Below are 20,205 nucleotides of genomic sequence, written 5' to 3'. Positions count from 1 at the left end.
ACGACTGGAGCAGCATGAAAACAGCCATCGTGAGAGACAACATGTAGAGGTCAGGAGTCAGCACATGCATGGAACTGACACGTGGGTAAGACATTGGGAAGAACACACCAACGTCCGTCTCTGACGGACTTCCTATGTCAATTTGATCAGAATCAAAGTCGGGGCTATATCCAAAAGGCCAAAACAAAATATAAATCGTAAGGAAACACTTAAGAGTAACGAAAAGTAATTCAAAGCAGTTTTGATTTGATATCTTATAGTCAAACGAAAATGTGCCTTGACCAGCTATAGCTTGTTGAGTTGTTTCCTTCTGTGGGTGTCTTTTGGATGGTTTTCTCGGATTAACTTTGATAATATGTTCCATGGCATATGTCTGTTGTCTCAATACTGACTTCGCTCTGTATACACAGTAGTACTTATAGATGAGGGGCAACAGTTCGAAGACAAGCAGAAAGACGTCGTATAACATCAAGGCTCCATGTGCAATAGTGCATACCCACCCTCCACCTTCGAGACATAAACAAACGGTAAGCAGGGAAACCGCTGAAGCTAACACAGTCTCCACAAGAAGGGTGAACCATTTTGACCTCAACAAAACCTGCCTGACATATTCATACTCCATGGAAATAATTTCCATTTCAACAGTGATGTCTCCTGAAATCGTTTCTTTCGACTCCTCCCAGGTGTGAGAATGTTTCTCTTGCTCTCTCGATATGTCTTCAATTCTCTTCCTCAGCTTCAGCACTTCGTCAGAAGGCTCTGAAACTAAGTTAGTAAAAAGGTGATATTGTAGACTTTCTAAATGATAGAATTTCTAAATATTTCTCAGTGAGATACATTGTTTCGTTTTTTAAGCCATGCATTTGAAACGAGGTAATTAGGATCGTAGAATCTTCTTTCACTGTTTCGCGTGGACAGCGCTTTCACCCTGTGAATAAATTTCTCCAATTTCAGGAGAAACAGTCGGTTGAAAAAGAGATAACAGTCACGTGACAACTTGGGGCATTGTGGCAATATTGGTGTGTTACGTCATCAATGTTCCGAAATATTACCATGGATGAGTGAGTTTAACGACTCTACAGTATCGACATTTCATTTACGTCACTGTATGTCTGTTTGATGAGGGAGGAAAACCCGAAGTGATGGAGCCCATGGAGGTTTACCTGTTTAGTTCGGAGAAACCGAGGATCACGGGTTCCTGGCTCACTTGTCTTTAAGTATGATCATGAATACTTATACAACTACAGTGTTGGCTTTAGTAATGAAGACTCCGATGGAAGATGTTATGTGATGTGATGTGAGGTGATGTGATGTGATGTGATGTGATGTGATGTGATGTGATGTGATGTGATGTGATGTGATGTGATGTGATGTCAGGTGAGGTGATGCGATGTGATGTGATGTGATGTGATGTGATGTGAGGTGAGGTGAGGTGAGGTCATGTGATGTGATGTGATGTGATGTGATGTGATGTGATGTGATGTGATGTGATGTGATGTGATGTGATGTGATGTGATGTGATGTGATGTGATGTGATGTGATGTGATGTGATGTGATGTGATGTAAAGTGATGTGATGTGATGTGATGTGATGTGATGTGATGTGATGTGATGTGATGTGATGTGATGAGAGGTCATGTGATGTGATGTGATGTGATGTGATGTGATGTGATGTGATGTGATGTGATGTGATGTGACGTGATGTGATGTGATGTGATGTGATGTGATGAGAGGTCATGTGATGTGATGTGAGGTAATGTGAGGTGAGGTGAGGTGAGGTGATGTGATGTGAGGTGAGGTGGTGAGGTGAGGTGAGGTGAGGTGAGGTGAGGTGGGGTGGGGTGGGGTGGGGTGGGGTGGGGTGGGGTGGGGGTGATGTGATGTGATTGTGTTTGGTTTTACGCCGCTTTTAGCAATATTCCAGCAATATGTCCGGCGGGGGACACCATTGTACTCATGTGGGGAATCGAATCAGCGTGACGAGCGAACGCTTTAAAGGTCACATAAACCTTAGGGGGTACAAATACATAAATCACTTACTGGCATCGTTATAAATGAAACCCCGTCATTAAAACTTCTCATTTCGACCTTTAATTGACTTAAATCGACCTTTTTGACAACAGTGCACAATTCTCACCCGCGAACGAAATTTCAACCAATCAGAGCGGCGCGCCTCTGTGACGTCATATGAGGAATAGCTTTGAGGGCCGATGCAGAATTCATCTACATTTTAGGGGTTAAATTATCTTGTTTACAGGCTTGTATAAACCTGAAATCGTGACAATTGTTGTGGAAAATGAAAGCTATATGTTCTCACAATCTACTGTCATTTAATTTTGTCTCCTGCTTTGCCTAGTTTCCGAGTTACAACTTGTTTTCATAGACGATTCTGTCAAAATCGATTGGTGTCGTTAGGCCCTATTTGTATAATGACTGATCCAAATTGATCCCATTTCTGTGTTTTTTTACCTCGATATTTAATCATGTAATGTAAAAATCTGTTTGTATTCTCAAAACAGTGTCGGCCCATAAGTTTTCACATGCAATACAGCAATTAATACTCCCTGTTGTAACCCGTGTTAGGTGGTATAAACCTACACATGTTATTTGTCATCATTCACTTGATGGTCAGTTAATGAATTTATAACAGGTATAATTAGTGGTAACACACTTAGATTACCCGCCAAAGGTTCCCATTTGGCATTTCTTGTGTGGAGTAAATATTCAACATTATAAACATCGATCAAAGGATTAACCGATAACACGCTGATTGATTAATTACTTTTATCTTACACAGCGGAATTGTCAAAAGGTAGTGTTTATGTATGTAGATTTACTAATTGATACTGAATACACTCTGTCGTGTCGGTGTCTGCGTAAAAACAACGCCCTTCTTTCAAAGGATTAACCGCCAATACATTGATTGATTGCCCATTATTGGCTAACTAAATTACTGTTTTTAATGAAAGGCGGACATTATGCAATTAGTTGCCAGGTGTGCTATCTTGGGTGACCAATGAGACTATACACCAATACCTGAAAAGATTTATCACTTTTTCGTTTATTAAACTGTTAAAAGACACATCATTTGGAACAGTTTTGTGGATATTGATGGATACATTCCTCGAACAAGGTAATGGCCTGATATTGTTCCTATATCTTTAATCTGTTTTAATTTTAATGTTTGCATTTTGTTTTTATTCATTTGTCGTAGCATTCATCAGAATCATTGTTTTCGGCGTGAAGTGTAATGAGACAGACAACATGCACTAGGGTGTGTGTGCGAATTATGATTCACATTGGCAAACTATAAAATGTCTAGATATTACAGTTCTGTTATAAATTCACTATAAATATCAGCAGATCGTCTGCTTTTTATTTAGTTTCAAAATGCATACAAGTATGATAATAAACTAATTAGGATTATAAGACCAAATATAAAGACGCACATTGACTAGTATCTACATACTGGTGAGTGGACATTAACCATGGGAATGTAGCAAGAAAGTATCGCGCAGTATTGTGACTTCGACCCCCACCTCGCTTCCGTGGAAGAAATCGTTATGTTATAAGTTGTGTCATGCAAAATCCGTTTTGGTTATGATTCCAATACATATTTAACTACGAGTAGAAAGTAGTCTTGATTTTCTAACTTGATGAAAACAAACTATAATCTCATTAATTCTAACAGATTTGTTTATTTTTAAAAATGGCGGCGACCTGTCGGGAACATCCGCCAGTCTGAGGATAAATGGTATTTAGGTTTGTTTCACCGAGTTATATAAAATCAAAACTACTTTCTACTGGTAGTAAATATGTATTTTATTGATGGCCAATAGGATTTTGCATGACATAGCGTATAACATAACAATTTCTCTCGTGGCAGCGAGGTGGGTGTCAATATAATACTACTTACAATATTATTGTTACTTCGACCACAACCTCACTTCCGAGGAAGAAATCGTTATGTTACAAGTTGTGTCATAGAAAATCTTTATGGTCATCAATCATATGCATATTTTACTACAACTAGTAAGTAGTTTTGATTCTTTAACTTCCGTGAAGCGATCTGAACACGAGTAAGATATCGTTTCAGGCTTCCACAATGCTCGCTTCGCACTCACAAACATAACACAAACATTTAGCACGAACTGCGGGGTCCTGTGGAAATCTGTGCATGGGGACACCATCGCCCGACCCCTAGGAGCAATTGACGACAAAGCAACGATTCGGCATGTCGTCGTTGATGTCGAGAAATCATCAAAACGATGAGCGTGCTACACATTTTCTATACAACTAACTGAAAATCGTTCCTCATATGACGTCACTGCAGTGCTCTGGCGACAGAGTTACGTAACCTGTCTGTGGTTTCGTTAGCGGGCGGGAGGGAAGCAGGCGACTTTTTAGCCACTTTTAATCGCTCGGTATTAACTAACCACAAGTTTTTAAAGAATAAATTTGGTGTTCCGCGTAAGACTAACCACAAATCTTTCATATGTAATGGTTAAAAGAGTAACAAAAAACAAAGTTTAGTGGTTCTTTAACCACTAGGGTACCCAAACGCCCATGACGCTTATTACGTCTTTTTGTATGACGGACCAGAGATTCTAAAACACCACCTTCCGCTCTCGTGGCAGATGCTTCATCGTCCCGATCGAATCTGCGACAAGGCGTGAACACTCAGAATATCCCTCTACAGCTATGGTGACTGGTTGAACGTCCTGATTGGGAGCTAGACAGCTACTGTCTCATACTAAAACATGCCGAAGATATTCTAATGTCATAGTATATTCTGTAACAATCATTTAGTGTTCAAAACCTGAGGCAGAATTAGTTTCAAACCAATAATCCGTACCAGAATAACACTTGATAAGTCTTAGTCTGAGAGAGAGGCTTGACTTTCACGCCATGCTTTGCATTATTTGAAGAGTGAGTGAGTGAGTGAGTGAGTGACTGAGTTTAGTTTTAAGACGCACTCAGCAATATTCCAGCTATATGGTGGCGGTCTGTAAATAATCGAGTCTGTCTGGACCAATCCAGACAATCCAGTGATCAACAGCATGAGCATCGATCTGCGCGACTGGGGACCGATAACATGTGTCAACCAAGTCAGCGAGCCTGACCACCCGATCCCCGTAGTCGCCTCTTACGACAAGCATGGGTTACTGAAGATCAATATTCTAACCTGGACCTTCACGGGTATATTTGAAGACGGAGGAAGGCCACAAGATGACTGGCAATATAATTGAACCTGAGTCTTTGATATGTCGAAGAAAAAGCTTCTCATTTTGCGGGTGTGTCGAACATCGAATAATTCGATGTATGTACGCAAGACCTTGCAGCTTTGACACAGCTGTGTCGTACGGAATGTGACTCAGATCATATTGTGCGCATAAAAGGCATGCGCAATACAAATTTCCCTTATGCGTTTCCGTAGTATTTTCCTGTTCGTACTTGAGCTAGAGATGCCTCGCCTTCAAGCTGGGCCACAATGTACAGGTACGTAGATTGATGATATTTACTCTAAACGTTTTGTGAATTACATTGTTGTGGCGTTGTTTGCCTGATTTGTGATTGTTTGATGTTAATGCCGCATTCAGGAGTTTTCTATACATATCTAAATATGCAAATATCCAGCCTGTGCCCTTTCTCACTGGAACAAAGGAATTGAAGTTTCGGTTTCACATAATGATCACTGAGAGAGAGTGATGAATTGTTTTGTCCTTATTTCAGGTTTGAACACAACTTGCCTAAAATATATTACTGACTAAATAAAATGCATCGCGAAATCCATCAAAATGGCTTCTGATAAATGCAACATCTGGTTTGAGTTTCTAGTTATTGAATATTATAAACCACACCTTCACAGTGGGCATCTGCATCAATCTATACAGATACAACACACACAATTAGCTAAACCATCGCGACAGACTACCCGGTCCCTTTTTAGTCGGCATGAACAGGATTTGATAATATTCTTTAATGTGCGTTTGCACAAATTGAATGATTGACTTAAAAATCGTAAAAGTTTGTGACGACTTATTTAGCCCGTCATGGTACCAGGTCAAAGTGACCTGTGTATAAATAGCATACGCTTTACAATCCGGACAAATGAGTCGTTCCCAGTCGAGTCCACAATAGACAGATTCCACTGTAATATAACGCCATTTAATAGAGAGGACACATTGGGTGGAGGCAGGTAATAAAGTACAAAGGCGAAAAAACTCGCCCAAACATAAGAAGATGCACCAGACCTCTGTTTGAAACACGCTTCCCTAGGAATGTTTAATATCACAAGAGTGTTGTTGTGGTGAATGGCTATTTTAGCAAATTTTCTCAAGTCCCAAAGTTAATAGCGACGGGAACATTTGTCTGTCATCCTTCAACAACATCGGTTCGATGCCACTCTACAGGCACAATGCAACGATTCCCTTCCTCTGTTACTATCAATGTTTGTAGATATATTTGTACACATAAAGTATTTGCGTAAACAATCTCTAACTTTATGTAAACTAATACACATATAATTTCTGATATATATGTACTAACCTCCAAATGACGCATCTTACAAATACAATAAGATACCATTTTTAATCATAAAACAGGCATTTTGAAAAGAAACCACAAAACGAGCACACACTTGCTTAATAAACTCAAGTATTTCATTCATTTAAAAACACGCCTCTCTTTGCCTATCCATTTTCCACTCGTTTTTCCGAACTTCGTCGTATTGTATAAAATCATTGTTTAAAACATTATTTTGTTTCCGCGTGTGATGCATTGGTTTCAAGCAACACACATCCTCTTTCATGAACAAAATGCTCCCATGAAGGAATTGATCCTTTCCCATTGTATGAAATATTGTCACAGCTGCGGTTGTACAATAAATGTCCGCATCTGCCGGGGCACTCGTGACTTGTGACTTTCCGTCGTTGTTTGTTACACTTGGATATAAAGATCAATGATTGAAGCAGGTAGAAACCAAAACGTAAGAGCCCCAGAATGCTTGTATCCCGTATGCATTGATTGTACCAAGATAGGAAAATGAATATTTCATGTTTGAATGTCCATTTTATAATAATTTAAGATGTGTAATTTTACCTGGATATTTCTGGGGAAAAACATACATCAAATCAACTGTTTCATACTGCCATGCCAAGTACACATTTCCTGGTTTGTAGAAACGCACTAATTTTGTGGCCGTTTAAAGTCATGATATATTTATACCTCTAACAGAACTATGTTCATGCATTGTCTGTGCATTAATAATGTTTTCTTTTTAACAATGTCATGTGGTCTTATTACGGAAATAAACAGACAGCAGCTTATAAAAATAGTAATATATATGAGGATGATACGATGTAAAGATATAGAGATTTACAGCTACTAGCATATACGATAATAGGATACACAGATATTAAGACAAACGAACATTATGATTTTAGGGCTGCTGGAACTAGAACAAACACTATATGCTACGATATAATGATAGAAGGATATAAAGTTACAAGGATATAAATATACTGAAAAGCAGGATATAAAAGGAGGACAAACAGATGCTTTGATCGGGATGTGCTGATGCTAAAATTTGAATTGCATGAGGATATACATGGGTAGAAGCTTAAACATAAAGTTTGACATAGGGAAATTGTGGCATAATGATACGAGAATTACTCAACACTAAGATATAGATGGGTTGATATATCATAAACCAAGATATAAGGCTACTAGGAAAATAGATCTTAGAACAAACAGATACAGAAATATAAGGACAGTAGGATTAAGTGAATAACAGATACTAGGTTGACACCAGGGTATAGGATGCAGGATATAACATATTAGTGTAGAGGCCATAACATTTCCGAGTCCCGTGCTGGGATTCGAACCACGGACCTTCTGATCAGAAGTCGGACTTCTTGTCCACATGACCAAAGAGGTTAACACCGTCAGCAAGATGACGAGGTAAGGATGTCATCTGTGGGATGACTACCCGCCCTGCTACATACTCCCCCGTCAACAGAAGGCACGTCCCGAGCCGCATAGTTGGGTACTGAGACTTATTTTACTCAAATTTCATATGAACGTGCCCAGCCCACGTTGGGCTCCAATGTAGCGGCCATACAATTTCCGAATCCCGTGCTGCGATTCGAACCAAGGATCTTCTGATCAGAAGTCGGACGCCTTGTCCACATGACCAAAGAGGTTAACCCTGTCAGCAAGCTGACAAGGTAAGGATGTCATCTGTGGGATGACTCCACGCCCTGCTACATTAGGGTAAACATATACCAGGATATTAGGATGGTAGAGGTAGGTGATACTAGGTTATATTGATACTAGCATGTAACATATTAGGATAAATGTATTCTTGGATATAAGGGTAGTAGGAGTCGATGATATTCGGGTAAAGAGAATACTAGGATACAACATATTAGGGTAAATATATTCTTGGATATAAGGGTAGAAGGATTGATACCAAGATACAGGAGACTAAGACATAACATTTTTGGATAAGTATATACTAGGGTATAAGGGTATTTGGATGTAAAGATACTTGGAGATATCAGTGATATGTGATAAATATATATGTATATGCAAACTATAATAAACAGAAAATATGATCGCAGGGTATAAAAATACAAGGAACTAAGAATAGTAGGATTTCAAAATACCGTTGTATAACGATCGTGGGATAAACATACTCTGTGATATCAGGATAGCCTGATTTAGAGATAGTGGTATATAACAATACCAGAATATACTAGGATGTAATGATAATAGGACAGAAAACTAAAGGAAGTAGGATATCGAGATATAAGGACATAGACGTAAAGTATACCAGAATATAAGGATTACAAGGCTTAGTAATGATAGCAGAATATGTACTAAGATATAAGGATATCAGCATAAGTAATACGGATATCAGCATTATAGGCTGTAAGGATCCTAGGCTATAAGGAGTGTTTGAGATACTTGGTTATACTGATACCAGGATACAAGGTGCTAAGATATAAGGATATGCAATATACAATATCATGTTGATATCTATTCCGAAGGAAAATGGAAGTCTCTCCAGCTATGACTGTTGAAGAATATGAGTGCAAGATACAGCTGGCCATAGCGGAAGTCAACACACAGAATGATAAAACTGTGAAAAGTCTTTATGATCTGGCTGATGAACTGGACAAAGCACAGCGGAAAATGAACATAGCTAAAACCAGTTTTGCATCTGGCGGCATTGTTGCAGCAGCACTTACTATAGCAGGGATTGCTTGTGCCCCAGCTACCTTTGGTGCTTCTCTGGGGTTGACCATTGCAGGACTGACTCTTGGAGTAACCAGCGGGGTCGGCGGCGTGAGCACTGAATTGGCAAATAAAATTATCAATGACAAAGTTTTGGGCAAAGCTCAGCAGGAAGCTAACATTTATCACGAAAAGGGTCAGTCTTTGCTTCTATTAATGGACAATATGAGAAAACAGTACGGAAGTAAGTTTAAAACGTTTTTAATGGATAAAGTGAAAGGAAAGCTGAAACCCAAACATTTTGAAACGATATCGAGTCATGGAACAACGGCTGTCAAAATCATTGAAAAAATCAGCAAAACTGGTACAAAAGGACTTAAAGGCGGTGGCATTGCGCCATGCGCTCTGACTATCCCTCTAAATGTATATGCCATAGTTGCAAACAGCATCAAAATTCATAAGAACACACCATCTGACACTGCAGAAGAAATTCGGAGAATCGCAGAGGAATTAAAGGACAGAGAAGGTATGAAAATACACTTGGTTATATGGTGATTGCCTTTATGGCATAATACCGGACTTCAGCACACATCTTTACCTTGGTCATATGGTTTAACTATTATTACATTCTCGAAGAGACTTGAAAATGTATGTTATCAATGTAACTGGACTGTACCCAATTTGAATATACAGTAAAAAACTGTTTATTCTGATCTTGTGAAATCAAGTGACAAATTAGCTTGCTGGAATATATTAAAATATTCGAGTTTATTCGATTCATGGGTTAAGACACCATCCACATGTTTCAGCTGCGTCTGTTGAAGTTCAAAAACTGAGGAGAAGAGTTGAAGAGATGGAGAGGAGCCAGGAGAAAAACTGTCAGGCTTGGGATGAGGCAAAGAAGAAGATTGAAGAAGACATCACTGAGGAAATGGAATCTATTGCCATAGAATATGAATACGTGAGAAGAGTGTTCCTAAGATCAAATCGGTTCGCTCTTATTGTTGAAGCCATTTTAACCGCAGTTATATCAGTTTTCACTGCGTTCAGCTCTGGAGATGAAGGATGGCTGCCTTATTTTGGAAAGTATGCCTTAGTCATGTACGACGTGTTTCTGTTAAGTTTCGAACTTTTCCCGCTACTTTATGGATACAACTGCTTGTTCCGCGCAAAAGCGACATGGAAACAACAGACGTATGGTATTGAGATTGTGATAGCCCTACACCCAGGAACACCCTCGCGTGGAAACCAGCCAGGGACAACGTGGACAGCCCTCCCCAATTATGCCAGACGTACTTTTGATGAGAATTTTTTTATTTTATTTCAAATCAAAATCTTTTTGGACTGTTTTTTATTATATTGAAATGTATGCTAACCATGTATATCTTGTTTGGGTCTTATCACAATGTTCCTGAGGAGGGCCTTCCTGCTCAGTATGATATGTATAAGCCTGACACCTCTCTGATGATTGGCCTTCTCTTTCCCTTGTCTGTAATTCCAATAGAGTCTAGTGATGTTTGGAGTCCTGATTTGTACATATTGTCCTTGGCAATGACTATCTTTATGCTTGTAAAATCTTATAAGGATTCGAACGATGATCTGTCTGACGTGGCGATAGAAATCCAACATCTTCCTGTTGAGTTTAAAGCCAGACTCAGGGAATTGATGAAACAAATGTAGACATGTTTCTGGTTTTGTGAAGGATATAAACAGGAATAGAACACGTTTTACATTTTGTTTAGGGTATATAATGGTAATATACTCATAATGAAGAGAATATACAAAATATTCCGTGAACATATAATTGGTGTTTTTTACTATATACTTACCGTACTTACTTAATTCAAATCCTTAATTCGAAAACTCGTATCATAATGTATTCGTGATGTTCTCCCAAAAACATCTGTGGGCACATCTGCGTCCAAAATGTATCTGCATTTTTAATCATCTGAAGGCTCCAAGATGTGTGTGAAGCATCCTTGACTCGGGACTCGGGACATAAACTTGATATATATATAATCGTGAAATAATTTTGCTTTGTCACTCGCTAAAGCTCGTGACAAAGCATAATTATTTCAGTCGGGACATAAACTTGATATGAAAGGGGAAGCTCGTTTGATATCCTATAATTCAGTAACCCAGGCTTGTCGTAAGACGCGACTAACGGGATTGGGAGGTCAGTCTTGGTCAGACTTGGGGGACACATGTCATCACATCCCAATTGCGTAGATCGATGCTCATGCTGTTGTTCACTGGATTGCCTGATCCATACTCGATTATTTACTGACTGCCGCCATATGGCTGGAATACTGCAGAATGCGGCGTTAAACAACAATCAATCAATTAGTCAGACTAAAACATGACAAGAAACACAATTATGTACACATTCATTTAACAATCTAACAACCTACTTCGGTTGTCAGTCAAGACGCGATGAGGTAATTTTACGATGTCGTATTGGTCACAGTCAGTTCACTCATGACTATCTGCTGAAAACGGATGGAGATGGGCTTCCTGTGCGTATCTCTTGCGATGAAGTGTTCACCATCAAGCATAATATGCTTGAGTGTGTGGACCTTTCAAAAACGGACTTATTATGAAACATAATCTGAAAGATCTGTTTTCCCGCGTGACGTGTACCATCAATTGTAACTTTGTAATGTGAATGACGGATTACTTGTTTTTAAACTTGGTGCTATAACATTTTCTGTTGTAAATAATAACGTAATGAATAAATATGCTTTTGAAAAGCCCAACTCATTTGAGCATTGTACTTAAAATATTTATGTGTGCAGACTTGGTCTCGTCGCTGTATGGGTGGGATGATGCCGATGCGGCGTAAAACTCAACTCAACTCAGCACATTCATTCTCAGTTGTATTTCAAACCATGAATCGGAATAACTTCATTCCTGATAATGAAAGTAAACATCTTTGATGATGATTCAACTGGTAATGGCTTCCACCTCTTGGAGACAACTTCAAATGTATAACAGTAGAATCCACCGATTAATTGTCGCAAACAGTCATAGGAACACGTTCTTCAATGTTAGAATGTCTTCCAAAGTAACCTAGAACTGCTGATTTACTCGAATTGCCTGCCAATCCAGATTGTCATCTTTATGTACCTGCAACACTAACAAAGATATTCAATATGTCAAAGAAGCTTAAACTTGTTCTCGTCACTATATGGCTGGAAATGCCGATGTGACGTAAATCCAAGCTCAACTCAACGTTATCTATACGTTAATCACTATTATGATAGTATACCCTTCATTTGTACTGCTTTCGAACTATCACCACCCTGTATGTATGTAACGCACATGGTCTGTGGCCTTTGTACTGAATAATCTTCTTCTTCGTGTCATGAGCCGAAATTTGACACTTGCTGAGAGACATCACTATGATCTAATAACCACCCTGTATGTATGTAACGCACATGGCCTGTGGCCTTTGTACTGAATAATCTTCTTCTTTGTGTCATGAAGCCGAAGTTTGACACTTGCTGAGAGACATCACTATGATCTAATAACCACCCTGTATGTATGTAACGCACATGGCCTGTGGCCTTTGTACTGAATAATCTTCTTCTTTGTGTCATGAAGCCGAAGTTTGACACTTGCTGAGAGACATCACTATGATCTAATAACCACCCCACCTTTCCATGTTCTCTCTCAAGATGTGTTTTCTTACATTATTTGGTCTTTGCTATCTTGTGGCGGTGAGTTATATCATATTCATGCTTCACATACATCGATTGTTATTTAATATTGGGAGAGCTTATTTTAAATCTCAAGCTATGTCCGTGAAGCATGAATATATATATTCATATTCATATATATGTCTATCAAATTGTATTACATGCCAATTTAGACAGCAATATAGACGATCCTAAGTGAATACGGTGATCTGAAGGGAATTCCATATTACAGGGCTGCCGGATTTTGAACTTCACTAATTTTCAAGAACTTTTAACAGACGGTCAAAAGATGCGTCCCAAATAAAGTTTCTCAAAACATTATAGTTGTTAAATGGAAGATATTTTGAGTCAAATATTATTCTTGTTGTGTTTCGGAGTGATACTCGGGTCACGGTAACCTAACTGCGGAAGTTTCAATAGTAACGTTTAGACTTGGAACCGTCAGGGGAAAGGTTTATAATAAACATAGAACGTCGTGATACCGCATTTGGACCTTATGTATTGAACGTGGTATTTCTCTCCCACTATAACATCTTCGGTCTTCAGACTCATTCTTTCTCTCGCACCATGATACCTCTAATGAAATGGACGGTTTGCCCCTAAACAAGTAGGACAAACCTAGTGCCAGGCCATATCGCGATGATGTTTCCGGGCGACATAGATATGGCCCGAATCATCCACCATAGTAACAGGAGGAATCTGTGTCGATGGGACAACCACAAGCTATCAATTTCCTTATGTGAGTAACGCTGCCTGTAACTCAACACTCAGACAAAACACTCAGTCCAGGCAAGCCGAGAGCATTATCTGGTACGTGTCTGTGTTTATCTGACTACTATACTCTGGGCTGGAATAGCTGGCCATTACCTATTCACCTCATGTCACTTTGTGACAGGTTGGCTGGAAAATAGGAGATGAATACATTTACATTGAAATTTGTGATTGTATTTGTAAGCGACTGTTACATTAATTCCGGTAAAAAATCTACAGCTAACGCAGCTCAACATTCTGTCAAGAGCAAATCTCTGTGTGTGTGTGTGTGTGTGTGTGTGTGTGTGTGTGTGTGTGTGTGTGTGTGTGTGTGTGTGTGTGTGTGTGTGTGTGTGTGTGTGATTCTTATCCAGGGCACGTAGGCGTTGATTTTCAGCAAGTCTTGGCATTACCTACATGCTTAAATCTCTAGTTAAACAAAAGTGTTTCATGAGTAACTGATAGCTGAACAATCATTTTGAGTTGTTCACATTAAAATTATACATTCACACGTAAACATCATGCTCCCAGCCAGCATGCCAACATCCAAATCCAACTGTGAATTGCGACCTTCATGTCCAGGGGTTTTCGAAACGAATCTGTTTTGAAATATGCATCAATTAATTGATTAATTTATAAAAAAAAATCTCGTATTCTTTAAACTGTACATAAAGCAGTTAGTTTTAGTTGGTATTTATTGACGTTTATTAGTTGTTACTGCAATAATAGTATATATTCGTATGTAAGCATTTATATTTCATAGATGTATGTCTGTCCATACATACCCTGTATGTTCATATTTATTCCAAAGGAAAATGGCGGTCTCTCCAGCCATGACTGTTGACGAATATGAGGACAAAATACAGCTGGCAATAGCGGAAGTCAACACACAGAATGATAAAACTGTGAAAAGTCTTTATGATTTGGCTGATGAACTGGACAAAGCACAGCGGAAAATGAACATAGCTAAAACCAGTTTTGCATCTGGAGGCATTGTTGCAGCAGCACTTGCTATAGCAGGGATTGCTTGTGCCCCAGCTACCTTTGGTGCTTCTCTTGGGTTGACCATTGCTGGGGTGACTCTTGGAGTGACCAGCGGGGTAGGGGGATTATGCACAGAGGTTGCAGATAAAATCATTAATACCAAGACCTTAAGAAAAGCCCAGAAAGAAGCCAAAGTGTTTCATGAAAGAGGGAAGGATATGCTGTATCTGATGGACAACATGGAAGGAAGACATACAAGCAAGTTCAAAACATTTTTCGCTAATACGGTGAAGAGATTGCTGATACCAAATCTGTTTGAATCAATACTGAACCGTCTTAAGGGCAAACCGTCCAAAAGTAGTGATGGTGCTGAACCAGTTAAGTTTGGGGCCCGTGTTGGGGCTACATTAGGTACAGCCAAAGTCGCCACAGAGTTTGTAGAAACGGGACTAAAAGGAGTGAAAGCTGCAGGTGTGGTGATGAATTTGCTGACTGTGCCGCTAGATATTCATACAATAGTCACCAACAGCATCAAAATTCACAAGAAAACTCCGTCCCAAACTGCAGAAGAAATTCGGAGGATAGCGGATAATTTAAAAGGAAAAGAGGGTAAGTGTACGATCCTAATTACCTCGTTTCAAATGCATGGCTTAACAAACGAAACAATGTATCTCACTGGCAAATATTTAGAAAGTCTATTATTTGTAAACAGATTGTCCACAACATCACTTTTGTACTAACTTACCTTTACTAACTCAGTTTCAGAGCCGTCTGACGAAGTGCTGAAGCTAAGGAAGAGAATTGAAGACATGACGAGAGAACAAGAGAAACATTCCCAGACCTGGGAGGAGTCGAAAGAAACTATTTCAGAAGACATCAGTGTTGAAATGGAAATTATTTCCATGGAGTATGAATATGTCAGGCAGGTTTTGTTGAGGTCAAAATGGTTCACCCTTCTTGTGGAGGCTGTGATAGCTTCAGTAGTTTCCCTGCTTACAGTTTGTTTATGTTTCGAAGGTGGAGGGTGGGTACGTGCCATTGCACATGGAACCTTAGTGTTGTACAACGTCCTTCTGCTTGTCTTCGAACTTTTGCCCCTCATCTATAAGTACTACTGTGTATACAGAGCGAAGTCAGTATTGAGACAACACACATATGCCATGGAACACATGATCAAAGTTTATCCGAGAAAACCATCCAAAAGACACCCACAGGAGGAAACAAGCCAACAGGCTATAGCTGGTCAAGGCACATTTTCGTTTGACTATAAGATATCAAATCAAAACTGCTTTGAATTACTTTTCGTTACTCTTAAGTGTTTCCTTACGATTTATATTTTGTTTTGGCCTTTTGGATATAGCCCCGACTTTGATTCTGATCAAATTGACATAGGAAGTCCATCAGAGACATCTTACATCAGAGCGGTCATTGGCGTGTTCTTCCCAATGTCTTACCCACGTGTCAGTTCCATGCATGTGCTGACTCCTGACCTCTACATGTTGTCTCTCACGATGGCTGTTTTCATGCTGCTCCAGTCGTTCCAAGATTTGCGAAACACGATCACGCCTGACTTAGTAGAAGATTTAAAAAATCTCGCTGATGATTTTAATTGCCGACTCAAAGCTTTAATGAAATGTATGTAACTTGTTTATGTTTTAGTCGCCTGTACAGACCTTCTATCACTTGAAACTGGGGACTGATATGCTCTGGTTCTTTTAAATGTTTAAAGAGTTTCTATTTGGATATTTTGTTTATGTGAGAAAATTTACCTTCCCGTGTTCTCCAGTGTAAAATTGACAGTATTGTGTTATTGTTAACAAGACAAAATTGCTGTTGTCTTTTGACAAGAACCTTATACATCCCAACCTTGAAAGCGTAAATCACTGTATGTTTTCTTTATCACAACTGGTCTTCCTGGTGTCATTTTGTATACACAAAGAACTTAATCAAGCAACCCCTACATGTTTGTACCACGATGGAGAAAGAGTGTTTTTCTGACCCCTTTGATACATAAAAAACGACATAATGACTGGAATCCATGTAGATTTTATGATGATAATTGCTCATTTTGAAAAAAACCCCACTGATTTTCATAAAAACCATCTTTGTACATGTATGTCCATGGAATGTTTATTGTTGAATTTATTGGTGAATGTGAGCATTCAAAATGTCATTTGGCGTGTCTTAAACGATTCAAGGTCAATACCGAGTGTAGCCTCCATGTGACTGTATTAGAGCCAGCACTCTCTCCTCATACCCCCTGTCAGCATCCTGATCCTCTGAAAAGGCAGTCTACGCCATTCCTCGTATAAAGCAGCTTTCAATTGGGTCAGAATCTGTACAGGAGGATCCCTTTGTTGCACTCAACCACTAATACATGTACCAGATATGCTCCAAAGGGTTAAGATCGGGGCTCATCCAATCGTGAGATATGTCGGGGTGCTTAAATAAGTTCTTTGTGTATATGTACAAATGTATTTTCCGTTTATTATGTGATCGTTATTGCGGTTACGTTTTCGAAGCGTTATACATAATTATGTTTTCCGTTGTTTAACGCCATTCTCCGGAATACTCTTCCTATGTAACAGCCTTCTATGAATAATATCGATAGTCCACAGTACTCAGTAATTGGCCAGGTATTTGACTGACATCATAATTATAACTTCTTTGAGTGGCATTTTAGAAGTTGGGAAGTACAATATAGAACAAACTTTATGTATAACAACTTCTTTTTATTCGTGAGTGAGACGTTTCGATACTGATTCTTGTACCGTTGTCAAGCAGGAATGGATCATGAAGAAGGGGGAAGTATGTATATATACTGAATGTAACAATGTAACAAAGAAAACAACATAATTAACATAATTGGCTAGGCAGTAAGCTGATGAAGCCAGAGAGTAGACAAAGGACAGGCGTGGAAGCCAATGATGTACAAATAATAATCAGCTTACTGCCTAGCCAATTATGTTAATTATGTTGTTTTCTTTGTTACATTCAGTATATATACATACTTCCCCCTTCTTCATGTTCCATTCCTGCTTGACAACGGTACAAGAATCAGTATCGAAACGTCGCACTCACGAATTAAAAGAAGTTGTTATACATAAAATTTGTTCCTTATCATAATTATACGCATTTGGTAAAAAAATATGTGACAAACCAGTCAGTGAGCATGACTACCCCATTCCGTTAATTGCCTCTTTCCACAAGCATGGATCGAACAATTCTTCACGGGTCGAGGGTTTGCCAGGTTTCTGAGTAAATTTACATTCATTTCCGTCTGTTTTATTGTGATTCAGTATTAGCGACGATGTCAACATGCAATCATATATTTCCTTATTTGACAATGCCCATTGTATGAAAATGTCACGGAGGGCAATGACATATGATATATGGAATGTCATTATCTCAGCTCTTACTCCGATAAATTACTCTCTACGTGAAGTTCTCGTAACCGTTCATGGGGTGCTTCAGATGTACCATGTACTCAAACAGCGTAGATCCTTCAAAGTTAACATTACGAGAGAAGCCTTCACAGAAGCGTATCTGCATTCCGAATACCAACAAGAAGGAGCAGTTCCGAATGATATAAAATCAAGTCCGTGCTATTTTCTGGGGTTTAGTTGTGTTTACTTATTTCCCGTGTTAAGATAGAAATTTTCATATCCATGTGGTCAATATATAATGCCATTAAAATGACGGACATCTGATTGGCCGAAGAATTGACTGTCCAAATCTCTGGAGTCGTCACATGAGCGACCTGTACTTCTTTGAAGCACGACACGTTTGTGTTGGAAGTACTGAACGTTAGGATGTCCTTCATACCGTTACTTTCAGCTCTGAATGATCCCCCCAGAGTTGGGAGTGGTACTATTATATCTACAGGAAAGGAAAGTTGTGGACCTAGACTTTTTGGAGGATATGATTTTGTATGCTCAGTGTCCACTTTATATAATTCCCAAAGATATTCATGATACTTTACATTTACGTTCCGTGGATTAAGTATGTGGATGACGTTTCACAATTAGTATTCTAAAAATGGATTGGAAACATTTACAAATGTAGGCCTCATCAACACGTCCTCATAGTGACTGACAAAGGGAGTTGGTGTTGAGTGTTTTCAAGGAAAATAAATTACGAAACTAATTGGGCTAAATACGAGGATGTTTTTCATGAAATGGGAAGTTCGTTGTGTTTTTCCAGTGCTGACTGATATATTTCCGCAGATGAAAGGGTGCATATAAACATTCTGTTTGAGCAGAACAGACTCAAGATGGAAAAAAATAAGAATGTTATAATACAAACCTCAGTCTGCGAGCGTAGATATTCATGATAGCTAAAACACGTTTGAAATATACTGTGAATAAAATGTTAAGCGCCATCATAATTTGGTTTAGTACTTTTAGTTGAAAAACAAAACCATTATGGAAATTATCTTTTACTTTAAACAGGATGTATGCGCTTTTGGAAACGTGCATTTTGTTTTCCGCAAAAAGGTTACCTTGTTTTGAAAAGTGAAAATCAGAAATGACTGTTATATGGTCACATGATTGTCATTTTGACAAGTGAAACCTAAGTTTAATAGTGTTGTATGAGCAGAATAGGAATAGTTATTTTGCTGTCAAAAGCAGTGCCATCATATCTTTAACAATATTTCCTTTAATTGTAAATACAAATGTTTATGATATCCCTAAATCAGTTACCAGATGAACCTTCTCTAAATATGGATTGGTCTTCACAATTATTTTAGCCTAACATTTCCACAGCTTCACATCTTAGTTTTGAACTTAACTTTTAATTCTTTGTATAGTACACCCTCGCTGGTTTTAACTGTTTATCCTGCTTACGCCAGTGTGTGGAATTCTGTCTTGATTTGCACAATTTGTACACAATGTTTAAAGGCCATCTTACTTTCATAAATTCTGTAAAGATATATATACACCATATAGCCGGACTTCCAGCCAGGCCCGGTGCTTATTAGAGGCCCCATGCTTACTGGGTGTAATAAATTATTTCTTAACTGCTGCTTTACACAGCAGTGCTTATTACAGGAAATAGGGTATTCCACTCAGATTCCATTAACCTTTGTCAACATCTGACAAAGACTCTTCAGACAGGTGTGACAGCTTCTAAATTCTGGATGTGTCCACATAAGCATTTAGCGCAGTAAATGTCACTTGCCATCTTGAAAACAAGGTGAACTAGCATTTTCAATAAAGAAAAATGACCACAATTCGTGGTCCAAATTCAGCCTCTCCCTTTGTATCATCCTTGATAATCTCCAGGGTATACCTTACAATAACTATTCACTATACCCTGGATGCATCCAAGGATTTTATTACCTCCCTTAGCTGGCTCCGCATTCTCACAGTAGCCAATCAGCTAAGCCCCCGTTACAACTGAGCTTGCCAGTGTCAACAAAGATAGTGGTCGCGGTCGCGAAGGTTTGTTCGCAGTGCCACTCAGAGTTTTGGGGAAATAATAAAGACAAATTGACAGATCTGAAACTTTAAAAAAATATATGAAAGCACTCC

At 38.9% G+C, this 20,205-nt stretch overlaps 2 protein-coding genes across 2 annotated transcripts; both read left to right on the top strand.

Moving 5' to 3' along the window:
• The first annotated feature begins 5,472 nt into the window (after positions 1-5,472).
• Positions 5,473-10,958, top strand: LOC124274478 (apolipoprotein L1-like). Its single transcript, XM_046709838.1, has 4 exons — positions 5,473-5,498; positions 9,053-9,765; positions 10,049-10,531; positions 10,942-10,958. The coding sequence occupies exons 1-4, from the start codon at positions 5,491-5,493 to the stop codon at positions 10,956-10,958; spliced, it is 1,221 nt and encodes a 406-aa protein (XP_046565794.1). The 5' UTR covers positions 5,473-5,490.
• A 2,674-nt stretch (positions 10,959-13,632) lies between these two features.
• On the top strand, positions 13,633-16,541 carry LOC124274514. The gene is made up of 3 exons (XM_046709881.1): positions 13,633-13,747; positions 14,499-15,280; positions 15,431-16,541. The coding sequence occupies exons 2-3, from the start codon at positions 14,503-14,505 to the stop codon at positions 16,312-16,314; spliced, it is 1,662 nt and encodes a 553-aa protein (XP_046565837.1). The 5' UTR covers positions 13,633-13,747; positions 14,499-14,502; the 3' UTR covers positions 16,315-16,541.
• The last annotated feature ends 3,664 nt before the right edge of the window (positions 16,542-20,205 follow it).

This window comes from Haliotis rubra, unplaced genomic scaffold (genome assembly GCF_003918875.1).
Source record: "Haliotis rubra isolate DU_JTF1 unplaced genomic scaffold, ASM391887v1 Scf191, whole genome shotgun sequence".
Classification (NCBI taxonomy): domain Eukaryota; kingdom Metazoa; phylum Mollusca; class Gastropoda; order Lepetellida; family Haliotidae; genus Haliotis; species Haliotis rubra.
The sequence above is the reverse complement of the archived record's forward strand: the minus strand, read 5'-3'. Positions and strand labels throughout refer to the sequence as shown.

Excerpts from the sequence above, each read along its gene's own strand:
- LOC124274478 (XM_046709838.1), top strand. Across the intron at positions 9,766-10,048 it reads GGAATTAAAGGACAGAGAAG|CTGCGTCTGTTGAAGTTCAA; the intron begins GTATGAAAATAC and ends CACATGTTTCAG.
- LOC124274514 (XM_046709881.1), top strand. The coding sequence starts at position 14,503 with ATGGCGGTCTCTCCAGCCATGACTGTTGACGAATATGAGGACAAAATA. Across the intron at positions 15,281-15,430 it reads TAATTTAAAAGGAAAAGAGG|TTTCAGAGCCGTCTGACGAA; the intron begins GTAAGTGTACGA and ends TTACTAACTCAG.